Below are 25,911 nucleotides of genomic sequence, written 5' to 3' on the forward strand. Positions count from 1 at the left end.
AATGTGGCTTCCCGTTGTGTGATACATCTTTGTTTGTAATGCTGCCATGCAGGGGCCACAAGCACTTATTGGATTATATGGCTATCACATCAATCACCCCGTGCTGTGACTGGCTTCCACTTACTAAAGCATTTATCTGGTGATCCTCTCATAAACGGCCTGATGAATTGCAATGTCCTCTGACTTTGGTCTAATCATAATTGCATCTGTCTCCAATGGAGACTGTCTCTTGTCCCTCTCTGTCTCCATCTTTCTGATTCATTCTCCAGAGGGGGTCATGCATAAACAACGGAAACGGAGCGTGGCTGGCAGGGACAGAATTATTCAGACAAGACGGTCTGCATTGTAACTAATCTATCATTGTAATTTTAATATTCAAAGCAGTCACATCAAATAACAAAACCAACAACCTACAGCCATGCTAATAGATATGGGAGAGTATAGGGATGGGTCATGATTTTCCAAATAATCATTAAATCGTAGAAATAATTTCAAAAAAAATTTAGAAATGTATTCTACATTAGTAATGCAGCACTACCGCTAGAAGGTGTCACTAATACATCTCAAAGCTGGTTACCAACCGCAAAATAAAAACACTGTTAGATTATATGCCGCTGTACAAACAGCAGAAACATGCAAAGACTACTACAACCGTTAAAAAGTTCTGAGTGCAACAGACGCTCCATCCACAGATCAACAATCAATAGCTAGCTTTGTCACCACAAATAAGTATGACATTAGACGCGCAGTGAAAACTAGGCCCTCAGCAAGAATGGGGTTCTCCCTCTTTGTGTGTGTATGTGCATCTATTTGAATATTAGTTCATATTGAAAATGCTCATCCCTACACAGTAATGCTTTGAGCTAAATCCTAACGTGCTCACAATGACAATGCTGATAAGCTCATGTTTAGCAGTTATACTATTTACTATGTACATCGTGTTAGTTAACATAAAGAGCAGGTGGAGATGTGGATGTGATGAGCTTTGCATGCATTTATATATAACCAAACATAGGACAGACTGAGATTTTGACCCAATGATGGCTCTAGAGGAAAACGATGGGGGATTATTCAAGTTACCAAATTCCACAGCCATCCATTAAAAAGCTGTAGAGGTATTTCACTCTGGGTCAAAGTGGTGGACCAACCAATTGGCAGACCAACATTGCCATCCCACGCTACCAGTGTGGCTAAAAACGACAATATATATTTTAGGCGTGAATCCTCAGTACACGAATGAATATTGGTTATTGTGCTGATTATGTCAACACCCTCAGGTCTTTTTGGAATCTGGCTGAGTAGCGGGGATTTCTAATATAATCACAGCAGTCTTGTTTTGTCCATCTATGCAGTCTCTACATCCACAGGGGACACATGAAGATTAGGCAGCAATTATGACCAGGGAATCTAAAAATAGCAGTAACCAAACCATGATAGACAAACATAATGGCTGCAGTCAAGGAACAACAAACACAGGTGAGGGAAACAGAGGATTTACAGGCTCTCTTCATATTACATCTTATGAGTAAGATGTAAACAAATGCAATAAAACAAGGAAGAAGAGGCTTTTCTATGAGGCAACACAAACATCATCTGATATTTTAGGACAAACACAGACTATTTGATAGCCTGTGATGGCAGGCAAACAATTTGACTACTTAGGCCAACACGCCTCTGCACACTGTGGAGTCTGAAGCTGTTTTTTTCCGCAGTCTTGAAACAACCAAAATGTCTGTAGAAGCTGCAGAGTCTATTTAGCCACTTAAAGTCTTCTTATCTCCCTTTATCTCTGTATACACACACACGCACACGCACACACACGCACACACACACACAAACGTAAATCTCTATATACATGCAAACGCAGGCACATACTTTATGTACACAATAGCAGCCATCTGTGAATTTCTAAAAAACATTTGGCCAGTTCTTGGTATCACTCTGCTTGTCCATGGGGCCTGGCTCAAATCTGTTACCTTTCCCTGCATGCCTTCTTTATAAAACACACATCAATGACCTCATGGCTGGAGACCAGAATCCAGGCCAGGTTTACGACTAAGAGCTGCTCTACAGGGAAAGAAAAACACACACACACACACACACACACACACACACACACACACACACACACACACACACACACACACACACACACACACACACACACACACACACACACACACACACACACACACACCCACACACCCACACACAGTTTTATATCACTGCCCAGTGTTCCTTAAAAACTTTAGTTTGCTCCCTGACCATCTCTCGTCTCTCCGCTTCAGTATCTCTCTCTTGATGTGATGACCAATGGACAGCAGTCTTCAACCTCATGGTAGCAACTACTTGTTTCTCAACACTCTTTGTGTCTTGTCTTTTTCTCTCTTTGTGAAAACATAACAACCCATTGGTCAGATTCCTTAATGATATACACTAATGTAAAGAAACAAGACACAATTTCACATCTTTGCTCAAGCTAACTGGAAATACAATGGAAGTGAAACACGTAATAAAGAAGAGAAAGTTAAAATGCAATTGACAATCCAACCTCCTGGTAGCAGCCCAGGCCTCATCTGCATCTGTTTAAAAGTCACACCTCCCCTACGGTACACCTCGAGCACCACCAACACAAAAACAATGTCTCCACACTTCTGGAACCTTTAAATTGTTCTTTTCTCTTGACAGTTTATTTTTTGAGTGTTCGGCTCATGCATACATGCAGTTTGTCAAATTTTGCGAGAATAGGCTGGCGCTCACAGAGATGCAGAGGGGGAGCGTGCCCAGTTAAGGGGAGATATTGGAAAGCTGTTGTTTCACTTACAGCCACCTGATGCCAAACTGGTCCACCTGGCCTGGGAACATTCATTATGGTCCTGATCACTTGACCACGACATCCATCACCGAGGCCTGATCTATATCCACCCATTAGGCTGGCCCTATCATCACCATCCAACACTGATTAGGCACATTGGTGATGCGAGTGGATGGGAACCTGGATTGCATAGATAAATCCCCCCAGGGCAGAGATGGTGTTTTAGTCATGCAGTCAACTCACTTAGCATGCAAATTGTCAGTTATGGAAGAGGGAGACAAAATGTTTTATTAACTGCAAATAAAGGGAAAGTGAACTATATATATTTTTTTTAATGTTGTGAAGTGAAAGGACCCTTAGGGATTTTTGTGTTGAGCAAAGCAGAAATTGAAAAGCAGCGTGTTGTTTTCTATTTCAACTGAGTTCGTTGCCAAAAAGAATTTACTAACTGCAGTTTCAGAGCATTTTTAGTTTGTGACAAATAATACAGCTGAGCAGCAAATACATATTTAAGAAGCTATGTCATCCGAAGAAAACTGCAGTACATGGAAATACTTTGTGTTTATGCTCATCTTTCCAATTTGAATTATTTATAGATATCTATAGTGTTATGATTTTATAGCAGCCAGTGTTACCCTCTTTCATTCTCTGGTGCTGTGGAGAAGACTTAGGCAGCCAGTTCAGGCACATCAAGATAAAGTGGAGTAAAGTTGACTGCTGGTACCACCGTAGTGATTATTTTAGACATTAAAAAAAAAAAAAAAAAAATACACATGCATATGACATCTTTTTTTAATTTTTTGCAAGGAATAAATAAAAGACAATCCAAAGTAACATTTACTTATTAGGGCCCGAACACCAATGGTACGAAAGCCCTATTGTTATTCAAGCGATTATTATGATTCTCTGTAAACAACTGCATTTTTGGAGGCTTTATCATATTCAAAAACTCATGAAAGTTGGTACACGCGTCTCTCCCGGCGAAAAATTTGGTATTTTAGTGGAGTCGCGAGTGGGCGTGGCCAAATGGCTCGCTAGCGCCCCCTAAACAGATGCACCGGCGGCTCCATTTACCTACATGCATGAAATTCGGTAGACGTGTGTATCACACCAAGACGTACAAAAAAGTTACATTGCACCATTACGTCAACTCAACAGGAAGTCTGCCATTTTGAATTTAGTTGTCATTTTTGGCGATTCGCACATTTTACTTTTACAAACTCCTTCAGATTTTGGTCAGACCGACTTGAAATTTAGTCTGTGCACTCTGAACATGTTTGGAATTAAAAGTTATCAAAATAATTTGTTTTCGGCGATCGGTGTGCCCGTGGCATGGCGGGCAAAAAGTGACCCAAATGTCATGGTTGACATGTTCAAAAAATGGTCGTCATTTTCAAAGTCAAAAATGCACGGTTTACCCGCCGAGGTAATACACGAGGTTCATGGTTTACCCGCCGAGGTAACACACGAGGTTCACGGTTTACCCGCCGAGGTAACACACATGCAGCTAAGTTTGATATTTCGCCGTGACACAGGAAGTTGATGTTTAAGCTCCAAACCTCATGAAACTTGCGTCAGGCACCAACTTTCATGAGTTTTTGAAGATGTTAAAGCCGCCAAAAAAAGCCTCTTTTTTAAGAATAAGGAACAAGATCTAGAAAAAAAATATAAAACTGCAAGCAGCCGACCCTCACATGCTGCACGTCGGGGAGCCGGCGGCCCCGACCGCCGGCTCCCCGACGCAAAGCTGCAAGGGCCTGCATATCACTGCTTACAGTTTTAATTTATTTATTACTTTGCTTTTGGCAAACATTCTTTTGTTTTGCGGTTATAGCAATAATTTAGTTTAGTTTATGGTCTGTGTGACAAAATATGTTTCAAGTCAGACTCCTGTTCAGAGTTTTCTGAATTAAAAAAATAACATGACATATCTTGTTAATTTAGGAAATCAAATTTGAGGAGTCCTGTCAACGGTTTACAGATGTCTCTTATGTTGGTGGTCTAAGGAGGAAACTACTTTTTGGGCTGCAGAGAATATTTTTTTTGCAGTACCACAAGGAAGAAATAAGCAAGAGGCATGAATGGAAGCGGCAAATACAGATCTCCCAATCTTTTCATGGTTTAAACTGTTGACTATTAGGCTGTATATCAACCACATCAGTGTAGGTGTGGACTGTGGACATATACAAGGATTGCCACCATATGCTGACGATCATTGGTTGTTTGCTAATAAGCTTAACTCTGATTCGTTGTGGAATATGTAAGCAAGTTAAGGCAGCTCGAGAGTGTCTATGTGTGTGTGTGTGTGTGTGTGTGTGTGTGTGTGTGTGTGTGTGTGTGTGTGTGTGTGTGTGTGTGTGTGTGTGTGTGTGTGTGTGTGTGTGTCTGACTGCTCAAGTGAAATAATATATTTATCAAACATATCGACATGAGTAAAACAACAGTCATAATGTTGATTAATCAATTTATTCGATAAATTGTAGACCCTTACCAAATTTGGACCTGCTGTATACTATCGTTCTGAATGACTCGCTTGCAGCTGTAGTTAGAATATTTCCATTATCAGAGGGACCCATGTTTGTCATAGTAGTCCCCCTCAGCAGTGTCCAGTTATCATCTTGTCCCAGTTCATCAGCGACCGATTAAATTCAGTGTTTTAGATGTTAAATTCTTCCTGCACTGACCCACAGAATAATAAATCGGACTGCAGTAACTCACAAGCTGCCATAAATCTGAGAAGTTTAAAGTTACACTACACTATTTTGTTTCCTTTCCCTACTGTTTTTTAGTGTTGAAACCCTTTATATAGACATATAATTCATGTTTATCCTACGAGATCAGCAGAGGGAAATTTCTACATTAACTTCATTGAAGTGCTGAGTGTTTTTGCACTCATTAACAAGGATACTCTCTGGATTGTGACAACCTTCTGTGAAACACGATTAGGTTGCACACCAGTTGTTCCTATGTATTTGTGTGTTGTACATTTTATAGAGTGAAATATCAAACCCATGTGCTTTATTTGTCCCTAAGCTTCATCCCTCTCCTTCTCATTCCTTGCTTTTGTAATATTAATAATGAATAGCAGATAATTTTTTCATTCACCTCTCAAAGATGCTGAGGAGATGAGATTCTCCCGCTGTGCGTCTGCACATGCCTAGGGCTATTGAGCAACGAGCACAAACTCTGACAAATTAATTGTTATAAAGCTTGGTTTGAGTGGATGCGTGTGTACTGCAGCAATGCAGGTTCAAAGTCATTGTGTGTGCGCGCGTTCAAAATCAGAGGAGAGAGACAGAAACTAAGTAGTGAGAGTATATGCAAGCTTCTCATGGACTGCTGAGCACTGCAGTACGAAACTGGATGAGCAAATATTCCACTTACTCCAAAAGAACAAACTCTGAAGAACTTTTACAATTTGTTTTCACAGCATTAATATCACTTTGTAGGTGGAGAGAAAAGGAGCAGTGGGGTGAGTAAAAGTGTTTGAGATGCAATGTGTTATAAAGAGCAGAAGAGAAGAGACAGATAAGAGAGCTGCTCGATAAAGCAAGATAGGATTTTAAGATTACACATGCAATTGAGATTTTTACTGTTTCCCAGCAAAATTTAAGTCATTTATCTTCACAGATGACATCCAAACAAACAGGATTTAAGGTAAAACAAATTATCTTTAAAAAATACCCAAACTAAAAAAAAAAAAAGGTGAAATTAGGTTTTGGGTTTCTTAATAGACACTTTTGCCGATTGTATTTTCAATGACACGTCAGTTGATTTATGTTATGCTGTGACATCATGTAGCCTTTACCAAATAAGCATTTCATACATAGAAATTACTTTTGATCCGAGACTGAATGTCATGAACCTTTTCCTCACACTCAAATGGCCTACACTGTGTGGATTTAACAGCATCCTACTTCCAGGATAAACCTCTTGTATATTACACACTGAATCTGGACATTGAGGTTCTGTCCTATCCAGCAAACCTCTGTAGAGAAACAAAATCCCTTTGCTCACACTGCACCTGTTCAATTGTCCCTCGTATAAGATTGAAGTGCATTGTTCTTGCATTCAATACCAAGGTTACAGGCATCTCCCCTTAGCAGCTATAAAGTGATTTCCTTATGGTGCATTCAGCATGATTTGTAACCCACAGTAAACTGATGGCTGGCATGATTCTCTTTCCTTGAGAAGTGCTTCTAAATCTGTTTTACGTATCAACTAAAAACCTGGATGGACTTCAAAGCGCTTTGTTTTGAGCAGGTCATTGATGTGGTGTTAATTCAATCCTAATAAGATTAAAACATAATGCAGACTGTCTCTTGTGAAATGAGGCTCGTGAAAATCCTTTCCGGAGACTTCTTATTGTGCGCAGTGGACCATGGCCTTGCTCCTCACAGAGCACAGAGGTAGAAGACGGGTTACTTACGAGAGGGGTTTGGAAATTGAATTAATATTGCCACCAGTCAACCTTTGAAGGGAAAAAGGCTTACTGCTATCTATTAATGGTGTTAGTCCATGACTTGACTTTTATGCTCTTCGCAGTGCTTGGTGCTGTCAGATGGCACATGGCAGGATTAATCCCTCAGCATGGGTAATCCCCCAAAGACATCTGGATGAGAAAAAAAAGAAGTTGATTCCTAGCTTTGTGAAGGACACGTCCTGCTTCCGCGTGCTGTCATGAGAACGGCATTACACAGCAGAGAAGTCAAATACAACGTTCAACCATTTACTGAGGAGTACACTTTTTCTTTTTAATAAACTGCACCAAATCAAATGCCACGACTAGAAATACGGTAAGATCCTCCTCAGTGCAGCCTGACAGGGTGGAGGGGAGACAACAGGAGAAGACAACCCACACGCACATAGACACATATGCACTAAAGCAGAGGGAACAGCTCCAGAGACAAGCATTAATCCCCACAGATTTAGTGTAGCAGGACAATTGCTTTTGTCGCCCTGGATAATCAGCACAGAACACAGTTTATGAATTACAGTACGCCCAGAAAGACATAGACACTAGCAGACCGACTGTGTGTGAGTGAGAGCAAATGCATGTATGTCAGTGCAAAAGTGAGGGCACAAAAAAAAATTGGAACAATGATGTCTACCTGTTCAAAAACCTGGCTCCGAATCTGGGCAGATTATACGGAGTCATTCAGACCACGTTTATCACATTCTCTACAGGGAAATGAGAGGCGATTTATTTCTATAACTTGGCCTACATATATGGAGAACTATCACTCACATTCTCTTCAGCCCCCATTATCCACTCAGTAATGAGCGTGTCTGCCCAGTAGACACAATACTGTCTAATCCATAATTGTTTACATTCGGGTGTTTGCTCACAGCCAACTAAATCAAGGGCCACTCCAATAAAACGACAATGCATTACTAAGTGATGGTGTAATCATCCTCTAAAATCAGCCTTGTTTTATGCAATGTGGTGAAGTCAAACCAAGGAGGAGTTAGAATTTATACCACTTTGACTGGTACACGCACTTTAAGGCTCATCATTTATTTAATAAAAGAAAATACAAATACAAATTCACAATGCAACCACGTTCAACTGTTAGTTTTGTAATTAGTGCAGCGGACTCTGGTGTATAATCATCTTGTTTGCTGACCTGATGTTATGCAGGTGCAATGTTCACTATGCTCATCATCTTAGTTTACTGTCCTACCATGCTAACCTTTATCAATTAGCACTAAAAGCAAAGTACAGCTGAGGCAAGTAGGTATGTCGTTATTTCGTCAGGTATTTAGCAAGATGAACGGTGAAGGGAGTCCCAAAGTGATTGCATTTTAGCCTCTTGGGTCCGTAAACTACAAATGGCAATACTTACAGCAGTTATTTTGGTCTAAACCAAATCCATCACATCCAAAACATGAATTTGCACTGACAAGTCTGTCCCTATTACTGTGCATCACAAACAAAAGTCCAAATGTTGCAAGGAAGTGATTTAGAATGGTTTCGGGACTTGGCTGCAGCCATCAGCAGTCCAGGATGCTGCTAAACACCCTGGAAACTGATAATCACCAACTCATTTTCAGGCTCCTCGCTGAGAGCCTGCTGGTAATTGAATTGGAGTGGGCACAAGTGTAGTAGGCTTGGAAGGACCATAGCTGAAGGCAATCAGCTGTGACAGACAGTGAAAGAGAGACAGGGACAGGGACGGGGGGGTTATATAATGAAATATGCACACGTCTGACATAGTTGTCTTGCCTCAACACCTTGAACATCACTCCAATCACTTTTGCCAAGTTAGTCACGATTAAGTTCATCAGGACACACTGTCCGATGTCAGGGCGGCATTTGCATGCATGGCACGTCAATGACGAAAAAGGGGGTTGCAAAACAAAGCACATGCTTGAAATACTTTACTGAAAGACCGTACCTGTAAATTACCCTTCACAGTCACATTGGCCACAGCAAACCTCTGCCCCCCCCCCCCCCACACACACACACAGACACACACCCTCCGACTGACAGGTGGCCAGGTAAATGCCTCTTTGCAAAAGTTTGAAAGGCTTGGCATGCGATACCACTTTTCAAAAATGGGCAACCATCCAGGTCTCTGCATGAAAAGAGGATGAAATACATATCAACATCGAGCCAGGAGAGTGTGAGTGAGGATCTAACAGAGCTGAGAGGAATCGTTTCAGATTTAGGAAGAAGACTGGAGAGCAGTTTTGACTTAATGTGACCTCAAACACAAAATATAAACAGCAGATACTGACTGCTCTAACTAATTTGTTCCTTCTTTTTGACATGATTGGTCTGGTCCTATTTATTTTTCATAAGGACTTTATTGATCGTGTAGAGATTTCATTTGAGGTTCTGGGATAAAATTTCAGCTGCTGAAAAAAATTGACATAAGAGGGTATGGAGGCCCATCGATACAACATCTTTGTGAGCTGCCTGCACTATATCAGTCCAGTTATTGCCACTAAACAAAACAAGACCAGTATCAATCTTGCTAGCAGTATGGTAATGAAAATGTAGGTTTAACAATCAGTTGGTCAGCTCAGCATTTCAGCCCATGTACACTAAAATTTCTCAACACCTGCTGGATGGATTGACGTGAAATTTTGCACATTCAAGACCTCCAGAGTATAATATGAAAGAGGGTTGTGATCTACAAATTTTCATCTCACACATCATTGTCAAGTTAAATTTACTCAACTTTTGCATTGCTCTATTTCATGACATTCTCATTAACCTCAGCAGTGCCTTGTGTTTTGTGCTTATCGCATGTCAACATGCTGAGATTAGCATTTGGCTCAAGTACTCATATAGCAACTAGCATGGCTGTAGTCTCTTAGTCTTGTTTTCACACATCAGTCACATCATGAAACAGAGAACATATTGTATGTTATATTGTATGAAATAGTATGCTAAAGCCCCTGTCTTCAATCAAGAGTCTATTTTTTTTTAATCATTTATACAGATATATTGCAGTATTAATCATGTATATAAGCATACTCAGGATTTAAACAGCTGATGCTGGGGACATTTTTTCTGAATTTGACTCAAGGCTTTGGGCTTACGTCATTTTGAACAGTTGCTATTGTTGTCACACTAAAAGGGGCTTGGTCTCTAGAGCAGTCAATGGCAATCAGCCCCATAAATGTTACTTACCCATTTCACACTGTGCTATCTGTTATTTATTGAAACACAGATGCTAAATTTAACCCTGCAGGATATTTCCTTTTCCTTTTACTACTTCTGTTTGCAAGGAACAAGCAAGTGATTGATATTTTTTATTTGCATTTTAAATATGTATACTGCAGTGATGTCGAATGAAATTATCAATAGCGAATGAAAACATCCCACAGGGTTAAACACACAGTTCCCCTGTTCTATGGTGCGTCACAGTGGACACAGTGTCCCTGTCAGTAATTGAGGCGGTTGTACGTTACATTCAGTAGCCTGAGCAGAAACATGAAAACGCAGTTATTGCTGTGTACTTAAAAACCACAGACCTGGAAAATTACTTTTGATTTTTCTGCCTATATAACAAGCACAGTATAGTCACAATCCAGCAGCCATGAATGTAAAACTAAAAGTGGAAGCACATAACTCTAGCAAGGTCCACCGAGTTGCAGAAGAGAACATGCTCAACATGTAAACATTCACCTTCACACAGTAGAACACAAACCCGCCAAAACACTGTAAATGTTATTTTAATGCAGACATGCAAACAACACATACAAACTGCCCAACCGATACATATCAGTTCAGGAGAAAACGAGGAAAATAAAGTAGAGACCGGGATTGAAAACGAGACAGAGGCCTTTGAAGAAAAACAAGAACACAGGTCAACAGTCATGTAGCCATGTTGGGATGTAATGGTGATGACAACATACTAGAAAACAAAGTGATTAGAAGGATGGAAGAGGAAAACTAGAGTAGAACAATATTCCTCGATCAATACCACCAGTGGGGCAAAAAAAAAAAAATCTTCACACTAGTTCTACATTGTTAGACTTTCTTTACCATCCATCACCTCACAGCCTCAGTTGTGTTTTGAGCTGGCGATTCAAGATTCTGTGTGGATATCTGGTTATTGTAATATCAAGTAATATCTTAAATGTTGTCCTTTCCAGGTATCGTAAGCAGCGCTACAATTAAAATAAACTGGGTAAATCAGTTGATAGATTCACCAACTGGAAGCATTGAATGCCTGCAACAAATGCAATCCTGGAGAAAACACACAGATTGTCCGATGATGGTGTCCCAAGAGCTACACCCGAGAGGGGTTGAGGAGGGGAGGACTAAGGTAACGGGGACGAAAATGGACTGACATTTCTATTTTCTGACATTGTTTCTGTTGCTTTTTCTTTAGCAGCACTGAAATGAGGAAAAAGGGCGAGAGGGCTGGGTGAGAGGCAGCCGCTTATACCACAATGTCTCTTCATGTGCGTTTACTCTGGAGGGCAGGCAGAGATAGAAAGGAAAAAGGAGGAGAGAAAAACTGAGGGAGAATAACAGCTGGTGGGTCGAGGTCAAAGTTCAGATTTACTTTTTTGATACATGGTTGTGTGTGTGTGTGTGTGTGTGTGTGTGTGTGTGTGTGTGTGTGTGTGTGTGTGTGTGTGTGTGTGTGTGTGTGTGTGTGTGTGTGTGTGTGTGTGTGTGTGTGTGTGTGTGTGAGACCAGGATAATGAATTATTTCAATATCAGTGAGTTGAAATGGAGGTCAGCGTTGTATAGAAATCATTTTAAGGCCAAAGGTGACAGGAGATGTAATTTAGGGCTTTTAAATACAGTTTTCTTTTCTTTTTATATTTTTTTATTTTCACTCGTCAACATGAAAAAAATCAAAGACGATACACATAAATGTGGATTTAATTTTTCCAAGGAATCAGAATTTTTTTGAATTCCTTAAAGTCCGCTAATTATTATAAATTTAAATCTATGTTATGTTGGAATGTTGAATTCCACCCACCACTGTCATCATTGCTATGAAAAGGTAATTAATCGATAATTCATGACAATCTGTGATGCATTAAAATTAAGTTACAAAGCCTTTCCAGTCTCTTGAGTGTTATTTAAAGTTGGCAGACTTGGCTGGATTACAGTCAAATGCCTATTCTACCATAGTTTTATTGCCTGTATGCTTTGGCAAAAAAAAAAAAAGGAAATGGAAGAGAAACAAAAATGTATGAAAAACCTGCAGACCACTCTGGAGAATATTGCCAACACGTGACCCCATCACCTTTTGTCCATTATGGGTACTGTGCTCTATCTATTAATAGTCTCCGAACTATACATCCGACTCAGTGATACGTACTGTAAAGAAACAGTCTGAGTAAAGAAAATGAGCTAAAACAGGCAGTCTGATACTTGGACTTGCTCTTCATGTAATTAACATGTGATCTTTCTATGAATATTTACATGATGATCCACAGGCCTTTGCATTTACACCTAATATTTGTTCTTCTTCCTCATCCATGAAGGATATCCAGACAGAGACTGAATGTTAATGCCGGGTGTAAATTGAGTGCTCGTGGCAATTACCTGCTCAATGCTTTGTTTTACCCACAGTGATAATAGTAGTTTTAGCTGCCGTGTGGGTCGCTAATGTACACTAACAAGCAGTTCAAAATGTATTATCATACATTTTCTACAGAAGGGAAATCATTCAACCATAAAGAAGCCTGAGTGGATGTCATGCCATTTAAACATGGCATTCAAATGAGTTTGAGATGATTAGTACAGCAGGCATTTTTCGACTGTCTATGGAATACTGCTACTACCTGATTGCTGTAAAAGTCTGGCTTAACTTCAGAGCTGCAACAAGTTGCAAGTTGATTACTAAATTAGATGAGCACAAAAAAATTAATCACCATCGATTGAGATAATCGTTTAATCATAGAGTCTTTTTATAACCGGAAAAAAAAAACGCAACATTTTTATTTACTAGTTCCTTTAGCAGTCGGTGATAATAAACGTAATATTTTTGGGTTGTGGGCTGTTGGTTGGGACAAAACAAGACATTTTAGGCTGCACAGTGGGCTTTTACAAATTTGTGACATTTTAAAGACCAAAAAGCAAATTGATTAATAGAGAAAAGTACTTGATAATGAAAATAATCGTCGGTTGCAGCCATACTTTACTTGAACTGATGGTGTTGTCTGGATTAAGTAAGTTGCTTTAGATAAACGTGCCTGCCAAACACCGCAACTGTAAATGTAAACGTTGCCTTAAATATCCCCATATATCACACCATGAATAAATCCCCTGAAAACCGATGATAATCACTTACTATTATAATGAATAATGCATTTTGACATAATTAAGAAGTCAAAGACACAGAGAGCAAAAAAAAACTTTGATTTGGCTGGGTGTATGCACTGGGGGGTTCTGACTAGACATATAAAGGAGAGTGCTTGCTTTTCAACATATATTTCTGTACAAATAGGCCAGTAACAATTATTACATAATCGCCACATTGCAATTATCTGAGCTGTCCAAAGTGTTTTGAATAATCATGGAAATTGTTTCCATTCATCTATATGAAATAAGATGAATGATGCTAACAGAAATGTCAGCTTTTCGTCACTGACGTTATCTCGTTCCACCGCCTTCTTCTTCTTTTATTTAAAAGGCACATGAGTGTAGAATTGGCACCGCCACAGTACATAATCTATCTTCATTATTACAACCAGTCATTTTAAGCAATTTCTTTATATATTTCAGTAATAAACTTTGCATAATAAAGTTAATTGTGTCCTATTTGCCCTGTGTTTGTTTACAAAGCATGAAGGGCAAACAGAAATTGTTACATATATATTTAAATGTTCAATGCCAATAAATGGCTCTTCTTCTTCATAGGGTGTATTAATAAACTATAATTGGGCTTACACTGTAATAGTGGCATAAAATGAAAAGAAATAGACCATTAAATCATTAATCGCAATTATTTGGCAATTCATTGTTCACTGAAATGTGATGATCATGACAGCCCTGTGTACAAGGACTCTAAACAACCAGACAATTGAATGCTCTCATCCCACATTTCTTCCATATAGCCACAATACAGAAGCATAAATCATTCACACTCCAAACCCCTGTGGTGCATACGTGTCTTGCACCAATGATCGCCTGTCATTATGCAAACTCCAAACAGGTCTTTGCAGTGCAGATCAGCTCACCACTAATTTTGACCTTAAAAGGAAAAGGTTACAAACAAATGTGGACCGAAATCACCATGGACAAATTACTTCCTCAACTGCTCACATAAATCCAAGATGAAGGCTCAGTGACATCACATTCAGGCGCTGTCTTTCAGTCATACTCTCGTCACCCATTCGAATTAGTAGCACTAACAATGGCTGCCAGATTTCTCTCTACTGCCCAAATCAATACTCGCTCATCTGCATTGATCATCATTTTGCACAAGCGGTTGGCTTCAAAATAAATGCTCCATAAATCAGAGCTCGGTGACAATGACTCGTGACAGCTGGAAACATGCATAAATTGAACATGCACACGAAGAAGGCTACACACTTATATTCTTTGGCACAGGTGAACAAAAGTCTGGAGAGTCCCCCACCTCCACATACACCTACTCCATGCACATGAACCCCGTGCACCACAGCTAACAATAATGTACATGAGAGGCCGTGTGCGGTTGTCTGGGAGACTGAGAGCAGAGCATTGATCCTCGAGGCGCAGTGATCAAAAGGAGCTGGTCTTTGATAAGGATATTAATCACGCGCGGGCATAGCTATGCTAATGACTACAACACAACCAAACACTCCAGCTCTTATCTATACTTTATCAGTTGGAAAAGCTTAATGAGTCCTAAAAGATGACGAGATGCATAGAGAACAGCTGACACTTTCTGTTATGCAAAATAGACCATTTTGAATAGCAAACTGAAACTGTGTATTTTTGGTGGTTGCTTTTGTTCAAACAAATACACACTGTTCAATTTATCAAACTGTTGCCTTGTGAATTCATTACAAGACAACAAATGCAAATGATCGAATAAAGTCTTAAGTGCTTAAGCAGTGAGGCTCTAAAAAAAACTAGAAAAATAAAAGAGACATTTTATCATCATTATATTGTGTAAATGTTGAATGTTTCCTCTTTTTAAACAAGCAGAAGCTTTTCCAATACACAATAATGGACTAGAAAGAGCTTACAATCATAAGCTGAAGGACTCTCTGGAGAAACAGTCATCAAGGGTCATAACACCAGAAGTACACGCAATGATGCGAGCAGCTATTCAGAGATCTGGCAGCACGTTAGTCGTCTAAAATCTAACAGCGCAATATTAAATCCCCAAGCCAATAGCAATATCCTGTACATATTATGTATAATAGCTTGCTGTCGCACTCATGCTAGCTTGGCTACCTCTGCCATCGAGGCCCCATGGCGTCTCACCAGCTGGCTGATTGCAATAGTGTTTATGGGTTGTGACTTCTACGACACCGAGAACCCCAATTTTTACTGGCTAACGGCACAGAGAGATATTCAAGGTAAACTCCAAATATTAAAAACATCATCTCAATGGCAGATTTTCATACGTCATTAGATAAAATACTACTTAAAAAAATCAGTAAAGAGGCTTTTTTTTAAGACATAAATAGACAAAAACTTGCAATCTATTTCCTTCTATTAATAAGATAATGCAGATATTATTATCTACGTGGGGAAAATGAGATTTTCACATGTGGTGCTCAGTGAAAAAGTTTGATAAGACACAGGTAGGAGTATCTCACTCTTGACTGAAGTAGCATTTTAATGAGCATAATGTCAATGTAAAAAAAAACAACAGTGAGGTAATTCCAAACAATATACACGCAACTTAGTTGCTAGAGTCAATACAACAAAAAGACACAACTGTTGAATACTTCAAAATTATCTTAAGATAGTGTAGTGAACATTTGCAGGTAGTTTCAGTGGTTCAACTGTGATAACATTTTAGACTTGCTGTGATTCAAATGATATCTTCGTAAACAGATCATCATGAGTGAATAGAATTAATACAAAAGATCAAATGTCTTGTCAGACATTAATGTCAACTGCTGTAGTGGAATCATACTACAACAATCTAGGCAAGTGTTCTTCCATTCTTGTTTTGTCTCTTTCACAGTGTGAATAAAGAAGCGAACTACAGGAAGTCTAGATGGACCAATAATGATGCGCTGATGTTTAGCAGCTGCTGTGTGTCTTTCACAAACACACACGCACTCTCTCTGCCTCCTCCAGTTTATAATACAGGTTCAACCTTGTATGGAAAATGCTCCAGTTTTTATCACCCAAAGGTCAAAATCAATTTGCTTAACAACCTAGAGAACAAAATCCCTCACAGGTCCTACTGCCTAAATATCTCTGATTTAGCTAAAGCCGCACCACTGTGTGCCTGTCTGCTCGCCTCATTTGCAGGATTTTTTTTGCAGGATAAGCTTTTTAGCCCTGGTATAGAGTGAGCGCAGGGCTCTAAGGATAGCAGTTGGTGGCTTGCTAACTCACTTGGGTGGTTAAACCTATTTTTGTCCAGCTGGTCATGAGGAGTGGTGCAGCCTCTTGGGTCCACGTTTGAGTATTTTATTCTCTTATGTTGTTTGTATCAAAGATATTCCATACATAAAAACCCCCCCCCCCCCCTGTAATTTTGTCTTGCTACAGTCTGCTTTTGATATAATTAAAACGTTGGATGCAAATAGATGCCTGATTGTGTCTTTTCTCTTTTCCTAGTTTTGTCCCTTTCTTTTTAGCTCTTTCTCCATTTCCCTTCTCCTCCTACCATTACAGAAACTTCCATTTCTGGGAAGAAAGAGGAGAGCTGTACTTCCAAAAAAAAAAGATCCAGCATTCAACTGGTATTTTATTGCCCATTGTTGGGATTCTGATTGAGGCCGGATTATTGTGAGATAAACAAAGCACCCAAAAAGCCACAGCGGGCAAGCCTCCATGCACGAGTGTCACAGGTGGGGCACCCTTGTTGCATTGTCATAACACCGATGTAAACACAATCTAACTTGCGTACACAATCACAAAAGTCGGAGCACAGACAAACACAATTTTTCTCAGAGGACAGCAGGCACATGGGGGCTAAAGCTCAAGTGTTAGCAGTAAATTAAACATGAGAATGCAGATGATACGAGTATCTCCGAGAGGAGAACAAAGACGAAGATACTCAAGAGCAAGACTACAAGCCCCAAGGCACTTACACAAGAAGACCAGAAGTCAAGGAAAACATTGTCTTTGGGAACCAGTTTTCATCTTTAGTTAGATGAGTATAAAATGCTGCATGGATACTTTTCCACAGATTGCACTGCCAGAAAGTGTAGGAGGATAGAACAACTTCAACCAAAGATAATGTTTGTGAATCATTCCATAACCAGTATATCATGAACTGGATGACCCTTGGAAAACCACATAGTCCTAAAACATGCATGCAAAGAAAATTCTCACCAATATTTGCCTTTGTGTGTTTGTACATGACCAAATACATAAACACAGATATTGTCTATGTGTGTGTGGTTATTCTTTCTGTGTGTGTGGTTATTCTTTCTGTGTGTGCGTGTGTGTGTGTGTGTGTGTGTGTGTGTGTGTGTGTGTGTGTGTGTGTGTGTGTGTGTGTGTGTGTGTGTGTGTGTGTGTGTGTGTGTGTGTGTGTGTGTGTGTGTGTGTGTGTGTGTGTTTATGACATAAACGGTGAGCAGAGACCAGAATGTCAGGCAGGTTTACATTAGTCAGCAGATGCAGTGGGCCACATCATTAGTCACTCTGACACCCACTTCTGGCCCCTGCTTTATTGATGAGGCCAAGCTCAACAACTACCCCCCTCTTAACACACAAACAGGCAGACACACCCACACACTCCAAACCTACTGTAAAAGCAACAGGAGACCATGCGCGAGTATGGGATAGTATGGAGAGCAACACAAGCCGCTGCATGTCCAGAAAATTAACAAAGGACAAAGCAGCGAATGCCATTGTATTTTCCACAGTTCAATGGCCACCTGTCTGTCCGTAGAGCAAACAAGCGATCCACAAGCAAATATCTGCACAACACCAGATCTTCTGGGCAGGTTGTGAATGGCAGGGCACAATGACATGCTGCCAAGTGTGTCACAGCAATGAGCTCAGAGCCATTTATGGCCACCATGACTCTGACATTTAGCAGGATGCTGCAATTTGTCAGCCTCTCAGTCTGACTCACACATCCACAACAGGGGACACTCATAAAACACATTAGGCCTAATAGTGCCGCATCACATAACTGTGTGTGTGTGTGTGTGTGTGTGTGTGTGTGTGTGTGTGTGTGTGTGTGTGTGTGTGTGTGTGTGTGTGTGTGTGTGTGTGTGTGTGTGTGTGTGTGTGTGAGCACTGTAAAATTAATGATGTATGTGCGGTTCCTCTCACTATCATAAAATGACTGGTGGAAAAACATGATGACATAAAAATGAAGAAAAACATGTTGCCAGACAAAACAAATCAATGCATCAAACTGCTCCACACGTTCATCTTGCAAAACTCAATCAAAGCCAATTCACGACTTTGTAAATGGATACAATAACAACAGCCTGGGGATGCAGGTTAATAAGGCATTCAGTGAATAAAAGGAAATACCTTTTAAAATAAAGATAAATAGATAAAATAATGATCTCTGTCCATTACCTAAAAGCAAATAACCGAATTGCCAGCTTGCCTCTTAAAATGGAGGGCATTCAGTTATTCTGCATTAGAGCCTTTGTACGAAGAGACACTTCAAGGCCAGCAACTAGTCCCTCACAAAGACTGAGTTAAGGAGGAGGAGGGCTCTCCACATGTTTCACTTCATTCTAGAAGTGCATTGCTGTGAACCACAGGGCAAGTTAGAGAGAGAAGTAATGCTATCATCTGTTTCTTTGTTTCCTATTTAATGTTTTCTTTCTTACTTTCAACTTTCCCCTTTTCTCTACGTCTCTCTCTCTCTCCCTTTTATCGCTGACGTATAAAGGGCGAGCAATGGCACAGCCATTACAGAGAGAGAACATCTTGATGGCTTCTCTTCCCCCAGAAGAATATCATCAGTTAAAACACAGTGGGCACAGTCGACTGAGTTTTCTTTCTCTGTATTACTTATCATCACGCGTAAAGTTTATAAAGGATATCTTGGAAAGGGTGGCACTGACTTCCGAAGCTGTCGTTGGTTTTTGGGCCAAAAAGTCAGACACACATTTTAAATCTAATCAACATCAAAGATTTACTCACGCAGACCAAACTGCAAATAGACTCACAAATCCACACACTCGCATACAAGCATGCACTCAAACGTTAAAACACACACACACACACACACACACACACACACACACACACACACACACACACACACACACACACACACACACACACACACACACACACACACACACACACACACACCCCACACTCCCAACCAGATAAAAGAGGTGTCTGCTCTGCTCTTACCCGAGCGTTGTCATAGTAACGATGGTGTACCAGAAGGAGGCTGGGATGCTGGTGAATTTGCTGGAGCTTGAACCCTTCTCTGCGTAGAACATGACGGTAGCAAAGATAATTATGGCCATAGTGAGGGAGAAGAGCAGGAAGCCCAGCTCCGAGGCACAGCTCTTCAGCGTGTAGCCCAGGATGCGCAGGCCCTGCGAGTGACGCGAGAACTTAAAGATACGGAACACACGGAAAACGCGGAGCGTCACAAAGGCGCCACTCACGTCCTCATTGTCAGTCATCACCAGGCCGATGTAGTAGGGTAGGATGGCCACCACGTCTATGATGCTCATGACGGATCTCATGAAGCGGTAGCGGCTGGGCGCAGCAAACAGGCGCATCAGGTACTCCACGGTGAAGATCATAACGCAGGCCGTGTCCATGCAGAAAAAGGCCACAGTGTAGCGCTCACCACATGGCACTTCCTTCTGGTTGGGCACTGTGCCACAGGGCACCGTCTCGACCACATTGGTGATGACAGAGACAGCAATGAAGAAGCCAGTGACGTAGTAGAAGACTAGGGCCATGGTGGAAGTGTGGGGGTTCTCGAAAGCCCGCCACATGGTCTCCCTGAAGGTCATGTTGGGGAGCTTAGCATCCTTGTTGTCCTCCTGGTCGTCCATCAGACGCTCTGCATTCTCCCTCTTCCTGTCCTTGTACTCTTCATAGCAGCAGTCACCGATGATCTCTGGGATAATGCCAAAGAAAGACAGCTCCTCATCATAAGAGGAGATGCACTCATTGCGTGGATAGTGGAGTTTGCCTGTGCGGTAAAAGTTGAGCACGCTGCGGAACATGTCAGGGTCCCGGTCGAAGAAGTACTCTTTGGTCTCCTCATTGTAGAAGAACTCCTTCTCCGAGCTGCCCAGCAGTGTGTCTGGGTAGCGGTCAAGCGTGTTCCTCCAGGTCTGGAAGCGCCGTCCACTGACGTTAAGAATGATGACCTCATCCTGCCTCTTGTTCTTTTCACCTGGCGCTATTGGCATGGGCAAATTGGCCACAGGCATCCAGCCGATCGCTGCTGCCCGGGCAAAGGGAAGCCATGCCGCTACTCCCGCCGCCATGCTGTGTCCGGCTTGGGGCGTAGTGGGGAACAAGTCCAGCACCTTCACAACCAGCTTGACTTCAGCTCAGTCACCATCTATGGGGAAGAGAGGGAGGGAGTTTGTAAGGATAGGAAGCACAGGACTGGTGTTTTGAGCATGACAGGGGAAGGGAGTGAGATGAGCTGATGAGCAAACAGAAAAAAGGTAGTGAATATGAGATACTTGAATGTTGAGGATGTGGGACCAAAATAAGGGATTAAAAAAAAAGAGAGTCAGTGAGAGAAAGGAATGAAAAATAAAGACAAAATGATCAATACAACTCTTATTCTAACAAGGTAGCCCAGCTGAGATAATGTATCTTTCATGTAAATGTAATTTAACCTCACACTTAGGCTAGAAACCTTTACATGCAGCATATAAAATGCATTTCTATTTGATATAATATGCTTCAATGTGATTACAGGAACATACCGCATTTCCTGTATGCATCACCTTGCTTGTAATTACTTAAAGGCTATACCTCAGTTCCTCTCTATTGAGTTACCGTTAAGAAGCAGCCTTCTCATGCAATACAGTTCAGTTACAAGTTACAGGTTACAAAACTAAAAGCAAGCAAAGCAACTGCATTAAAAAAAATTAAAAAAAACAGGCGAAATTACTCGTGTTTTTAAAACTCTTGGTTTCCTTTATAGTCTTCTTAAGAGGGAAGCAGGAGCGTGGAAACCTGTTGAGTTCCAAGTAGAACACCGTAGATGACTCTCTGGTTTACTCAGGCTTGATTAAACCAGTTTTTTTGTTGTTGGTGTTGTTGTTGTTGTTTTTTATCATTCTGTTCAAATTCACTAATGGATTTAGCTGCATTAATCCGATTCGAAACAGGCATTTTTTGATCATTTTAGGTGATAAATTGGCTGCTAAGCCAGAACAACGGAGTAAGCTGTAGCGATTCGATTTGCCGAAAAGGTTGATAACTACATACAGCTTTGTGTACTGTGCACTGTGGTCGATTAGCTCCCAACTCACCGATTCAAAATTCTCCATCCAAAGAAATACGACCTTTCTTCCAGAGCAGTTTAGATACAAGTCGTAGGTTTGGTTATTTCTGAAAGCGTGTCTGAAAAAAAAAAAAAAAAAACCCAAAAAAGCACCAAATAACCAGGAAAGAAGTTATTTGGCGAAGAGGAAAACCGCATCAGACAAACGCTACAGCTGAGGTGAAAGCGGAAAAGTACCGGGGATGGACGTACCACAGCTGTTTGAATTCAGTTTCCATTATGCGAGGGGAGAAATGATGAGGGAAGTCCGCCGTGAAGACCGTCTTACCTCGGCTTTTTGGGATGAGTGGTGGGAAGAGACGAAGGAGGAGGAGGAGCGCTCTCTCGCTCTCTCTCTCTCTCTCTCTCTCTCTCCCTCTCTCTTCCTCTCTCTTCCTCTCTCTCTCTGCGCAGGGCGGGTTGTGAACCAAAACTGCATTTGTGGGGAACCTGGATTAAGTCTCAGAACCACACATTTTAAAAGGCAAACGGGTTTACTCTCCTCGAACAAATAGGCTATTGAACTGTATAGTATACTTGCTATGTTGAACCAATATGACTTACCAATATCAAAGGCAAGTGCTACCAGCTGAATTGTCCACGGGGTTGATCCCAGCAGGGGCATAGCTAAAAATTGAAGGGTCCGTAAAACAAGATTGGGCCCCTCTTTCTTTAATTATAGAGGCAATAACTGACTTTTTTTTTTTTTTTTTTATGTCTTGGAAGCAGGAGAATTAAGTGGCTGTGTCTCAGTTTGCTACTTACGTACTTACACCTGCTTTTTAAAGTGCATGAGTGTACTCATGCTTAGAGTAGGCAAAAGAAACATGCATAATTACCCAGATGGTGTACTCAAACCGGTCAAAAAATGTTGCATAAAATACTGGACACTCACTGTTCGTCATCTTGGCTACGCAGCAGAAGGGGAAGGACCACCACCCTATTTTTAAACTGCTGAATTTGGCAGCTGATGTGGCAAACACTGTAAATTCAAATTGCACACAGCTCCACAAGTGTTTCACTAAGTACCACCTTCCTGTTGTTGGATACAAGCCAAGAACACAACCATATTTTAAAAAAAAATTCGTAAACAAAGCTGGCAGATATCTTGCTGTTGTCTTTTCCAGAAAGGGCACAATGGCAGTGTTTGATTTGAGACAACATTATGATTCATGCACTACACGAGTAAGTGTGCTAGCATGTAGTGTACTGGATGCAAGTGGACTAGCGGAAGTGTACGAATTAAGACACATCCATTGTCACCTTTTAAGACCTTTCCACATATGGATATTTTTCAAATATATACAGTATATACATACATTTTCCACCCGAATTAAAAAATAATTACACAACCTTTATTTGACAAAATATCTAATAAGAAAGCATTGTTTCCAAAATGTTGCAAAATATTTGAACTGATCCAAAACAGGCCTATGAAAATCCTACCCAATGTGCATAAATAAAATTTCCTAAAAGAGAGACCCAGTCTGAACCGACGAGAAAACTACTGGTATCAATTACTGACCATCTTTGTCAAGTCAAAAAGAGCAGCTGTTGAAGAAATGAAAAGTCACAGAAACTAATTCAAAAAATGATTTATGTTCTTCAAAAACTAATATAAATAATTAAATGTCCAATTTTCAAAACCTATTCCAGTAAAACATTGTGTAGCCAAGTGGGAGAGGAGCAAATTATTTTCTGAACAATTAGATATCTCTTAAGCAAATTTCTAAATATAAGTAGGCGTTAATAGAATAAACCTTTTACACGAGCTATTGGTTTTGAAAGATAGTGTCTCCCATGGTTATTGTGTGATCAAAACCGATGCTTAGTAGCCCAGGTCCATTTAGATCAAGTCTGGTATAAGATCTATTGACACACACAGTGGAGACTTGTGGCAGAAAACCAATAAGCTTTACAGTTTGATTAAACTGTGTATATTTGGTCTGAGCCCTATTTCCCCAGAACCGAGTGGATCTATGAGGACCTCTACTCTAGAGACCCACTGGATCCCAGAGACATATTGTGGCATATTACCTTCCAGGAAAAATACAGCATAAAGCTGACATGTTAATTAAGACCATGAGCTTCAGCAAACCTTACAATATTTATTCAACCAGTCAGAAAGCTAAAATAAAAAGGATATCAAATAATATTTAGCTGTGTCTCTGCAGATGCTGAACTACAGTGTATGTCGTCGGTCCTTGATGTTCTTCTGTTTGTATTCTTTTCCAGAGGCCTGGGTGTCTACAGAGTCTGGCAATCATCTCTACATGTGACTTTACTCATGAAAGAAAAGACAAACAAAAGGGCTCCAGTGGAAAAGCTCTCAGAGCAATCAATGTCTGCCCTGAAAACAAGCAGGTGCAGCACATAAAGTAAGTACATTTCCTTGTACTGTAGCACTCAGGCTTACCAGGTCTATCCTCTGTTTTACTCTAAGCAATACCATTTAGCTAGTGTAAAGTCTAAGAAGGTGACAAAGACTGGTCAGGTCTGGGAGAGATACTATTCTAACTAGAAGTCGATCAAACTTAAAGTTTTCAGTGCTTTACTTAAGCATGTCAGTCAAGTCTGAAATTTGTGGCAGAGCCAACGACACTTAAGCTCATGAATAGGCAAATTATTTGTGAGAGTATATGTTAATTTATATTCCGACTCAGACGGTGACAATGTGTCCCCACATTAGTCGATGCTTTGCAGAAAAATATGCAGTCCTAATTGAGTCAACAGGGATCCTATCCCTCTGATGCATATAGTCCACTGGAATATCAATAGGGCCCACGGCTCACACGCAGACTGAAACACATATCATTATGGTCATGTATGTACAGTGTCAGTACATGCGTGTGAAAAATTTATACTTTTCCACCCGCTGTGTTACTCACCGTAAAGTGACCCTGTGAGTTTTACAGACCCTTGTTTGAAAATGACAAATTGCTTGTGATTATTATTTAGACATATAGCCACACATATTCACACACCCACAAAAACACAGACACACTTGTGGTTTCCTTTGTGCCCTTGTATAGCTATCTTTAGAAGCACCTTTTGTTGACTCAATTAAGTCCCTGACCAGAAACTGGCCCCTTGGTAAAATACGAAATGCCCAAAATGACCTCACCTTGTGAAAAATATCCCCTCTCCTTAAACTCAAACTGGCTGTCACAATAAGAGAAGCTCAATAAAATATGCACACACACAAGCATGCACACACACGTGCACTCGCGCACGCACACACGCACACACGCACGCACACACACACACACACACACACACACACACACACACACACACACACACACACACACACAAGCGTCATTACTGAAACCTAAATACACAGCCAGATACTGCATGGAGACTGGCATTTTCAACCAATGAGGCTGTAAGCGATTCCAATAATTCAAATGTCACTGAATAACAAGGTGGGTTGGAATTCATGGTCAACTGCCCTCTGTAATTATCTGAAGACACTACAGTGACATTCAAATTCTAAATCCTCTCTGCCCTGCGGTGACTCGAGAAACAAACTAGCCACTGTACATTTCAGTGGGAAAACTGCAGGATTTAGGATTAGGTGAGTAAACAGGTTTGTTTAACAGCTGTCCTGAAGGAGCGATGATATCAGTGGAAATCATCCAAAGCAGTGAGAAACCACATTATTAGTCCACCAGTCTACCAAAGGAGCTTCTGGATGACCTCATACAAGTTAAGCAAGTCTTACTGTATATTTTTGTTTTCCATAGGTAGGTAGTAGACATTTTTTTAATTGACTTGTTGGAAAATAAACTAATTTGATTTATTACACAGATAATATGACTCCAGATCATGTATGTACATGTAAAACATAAAGATATAAGGAGCAGCCAGTAATCTTAGCTTGGCATTAATACCATATAATTAAAAGTATCTCTGGGGGCCAGCCTTTGTATGTTGTTATTTAAAAAAAAAAAAAAAAAAAAAGTGATTAATGTTTGTTATCATTTTATTTGAAATAATCTGCAGTTTTACTTTTTACTTTTGAAGCTTTTATTTCGG

At 40.5% G+C, this 25,911-nt stretch overlaps 1 protein-coding gene across 2 annotated transcripts in view; it reads right to left on the bottom strand.

Annotated features, from left to right (window-relative positions):
• Positions 1-22,172, bottom strand: part of kcnd3 (potassium voltage-gated channel, Shal-related subfamily, member 3) — a 106,159-nt gene extending 83,987 nt beyond the window's left edge. The window contains exons 1-3 of one of the 2 annotated variants that reach the window (XM_069725605.1): positions 22,087-22,172; positions 21,863-21,953; positions 19,755-20,934 (exon numbers count right to left, since the gene is read on the bottom strand). In XM_069725605.1, the coding sequence (XP_069581706.1) occupies positions 19,755-20,857 (1,103 nt within the window). In that variant the 5' untranslated portion in view covers positions 20,858-20,934; positions 21,863-21,953; positions 22,087-22,172. The remainder of the gene's footprint in view (positions 1-19,754; positions 20,935-21,862; positions 21,954-22,086) is intronic. The other variant, XM_069725612.1, reaches the window with a different exon arrangement.
• Positions 22,173-25,911: the final 3,739 nt, after the last annotated feature.

Source organism: Brachyistius frenatus, unplaced genomic scaffold (genome assembly GCF_029030835.1).
Source record: "Brachyistius frenatus isolate BFR_SWC_R1_liver_20210118 unplaced genomic scaffold, ASM2903083v1 Contig_6, whole genome shotgun sequence".
Taxonomy (NCBI): Eukaryota; Metazoa; Chordata; class Actinopteri; family Embiotocidae; genus Brachyistius; species Brachyistius frenatus.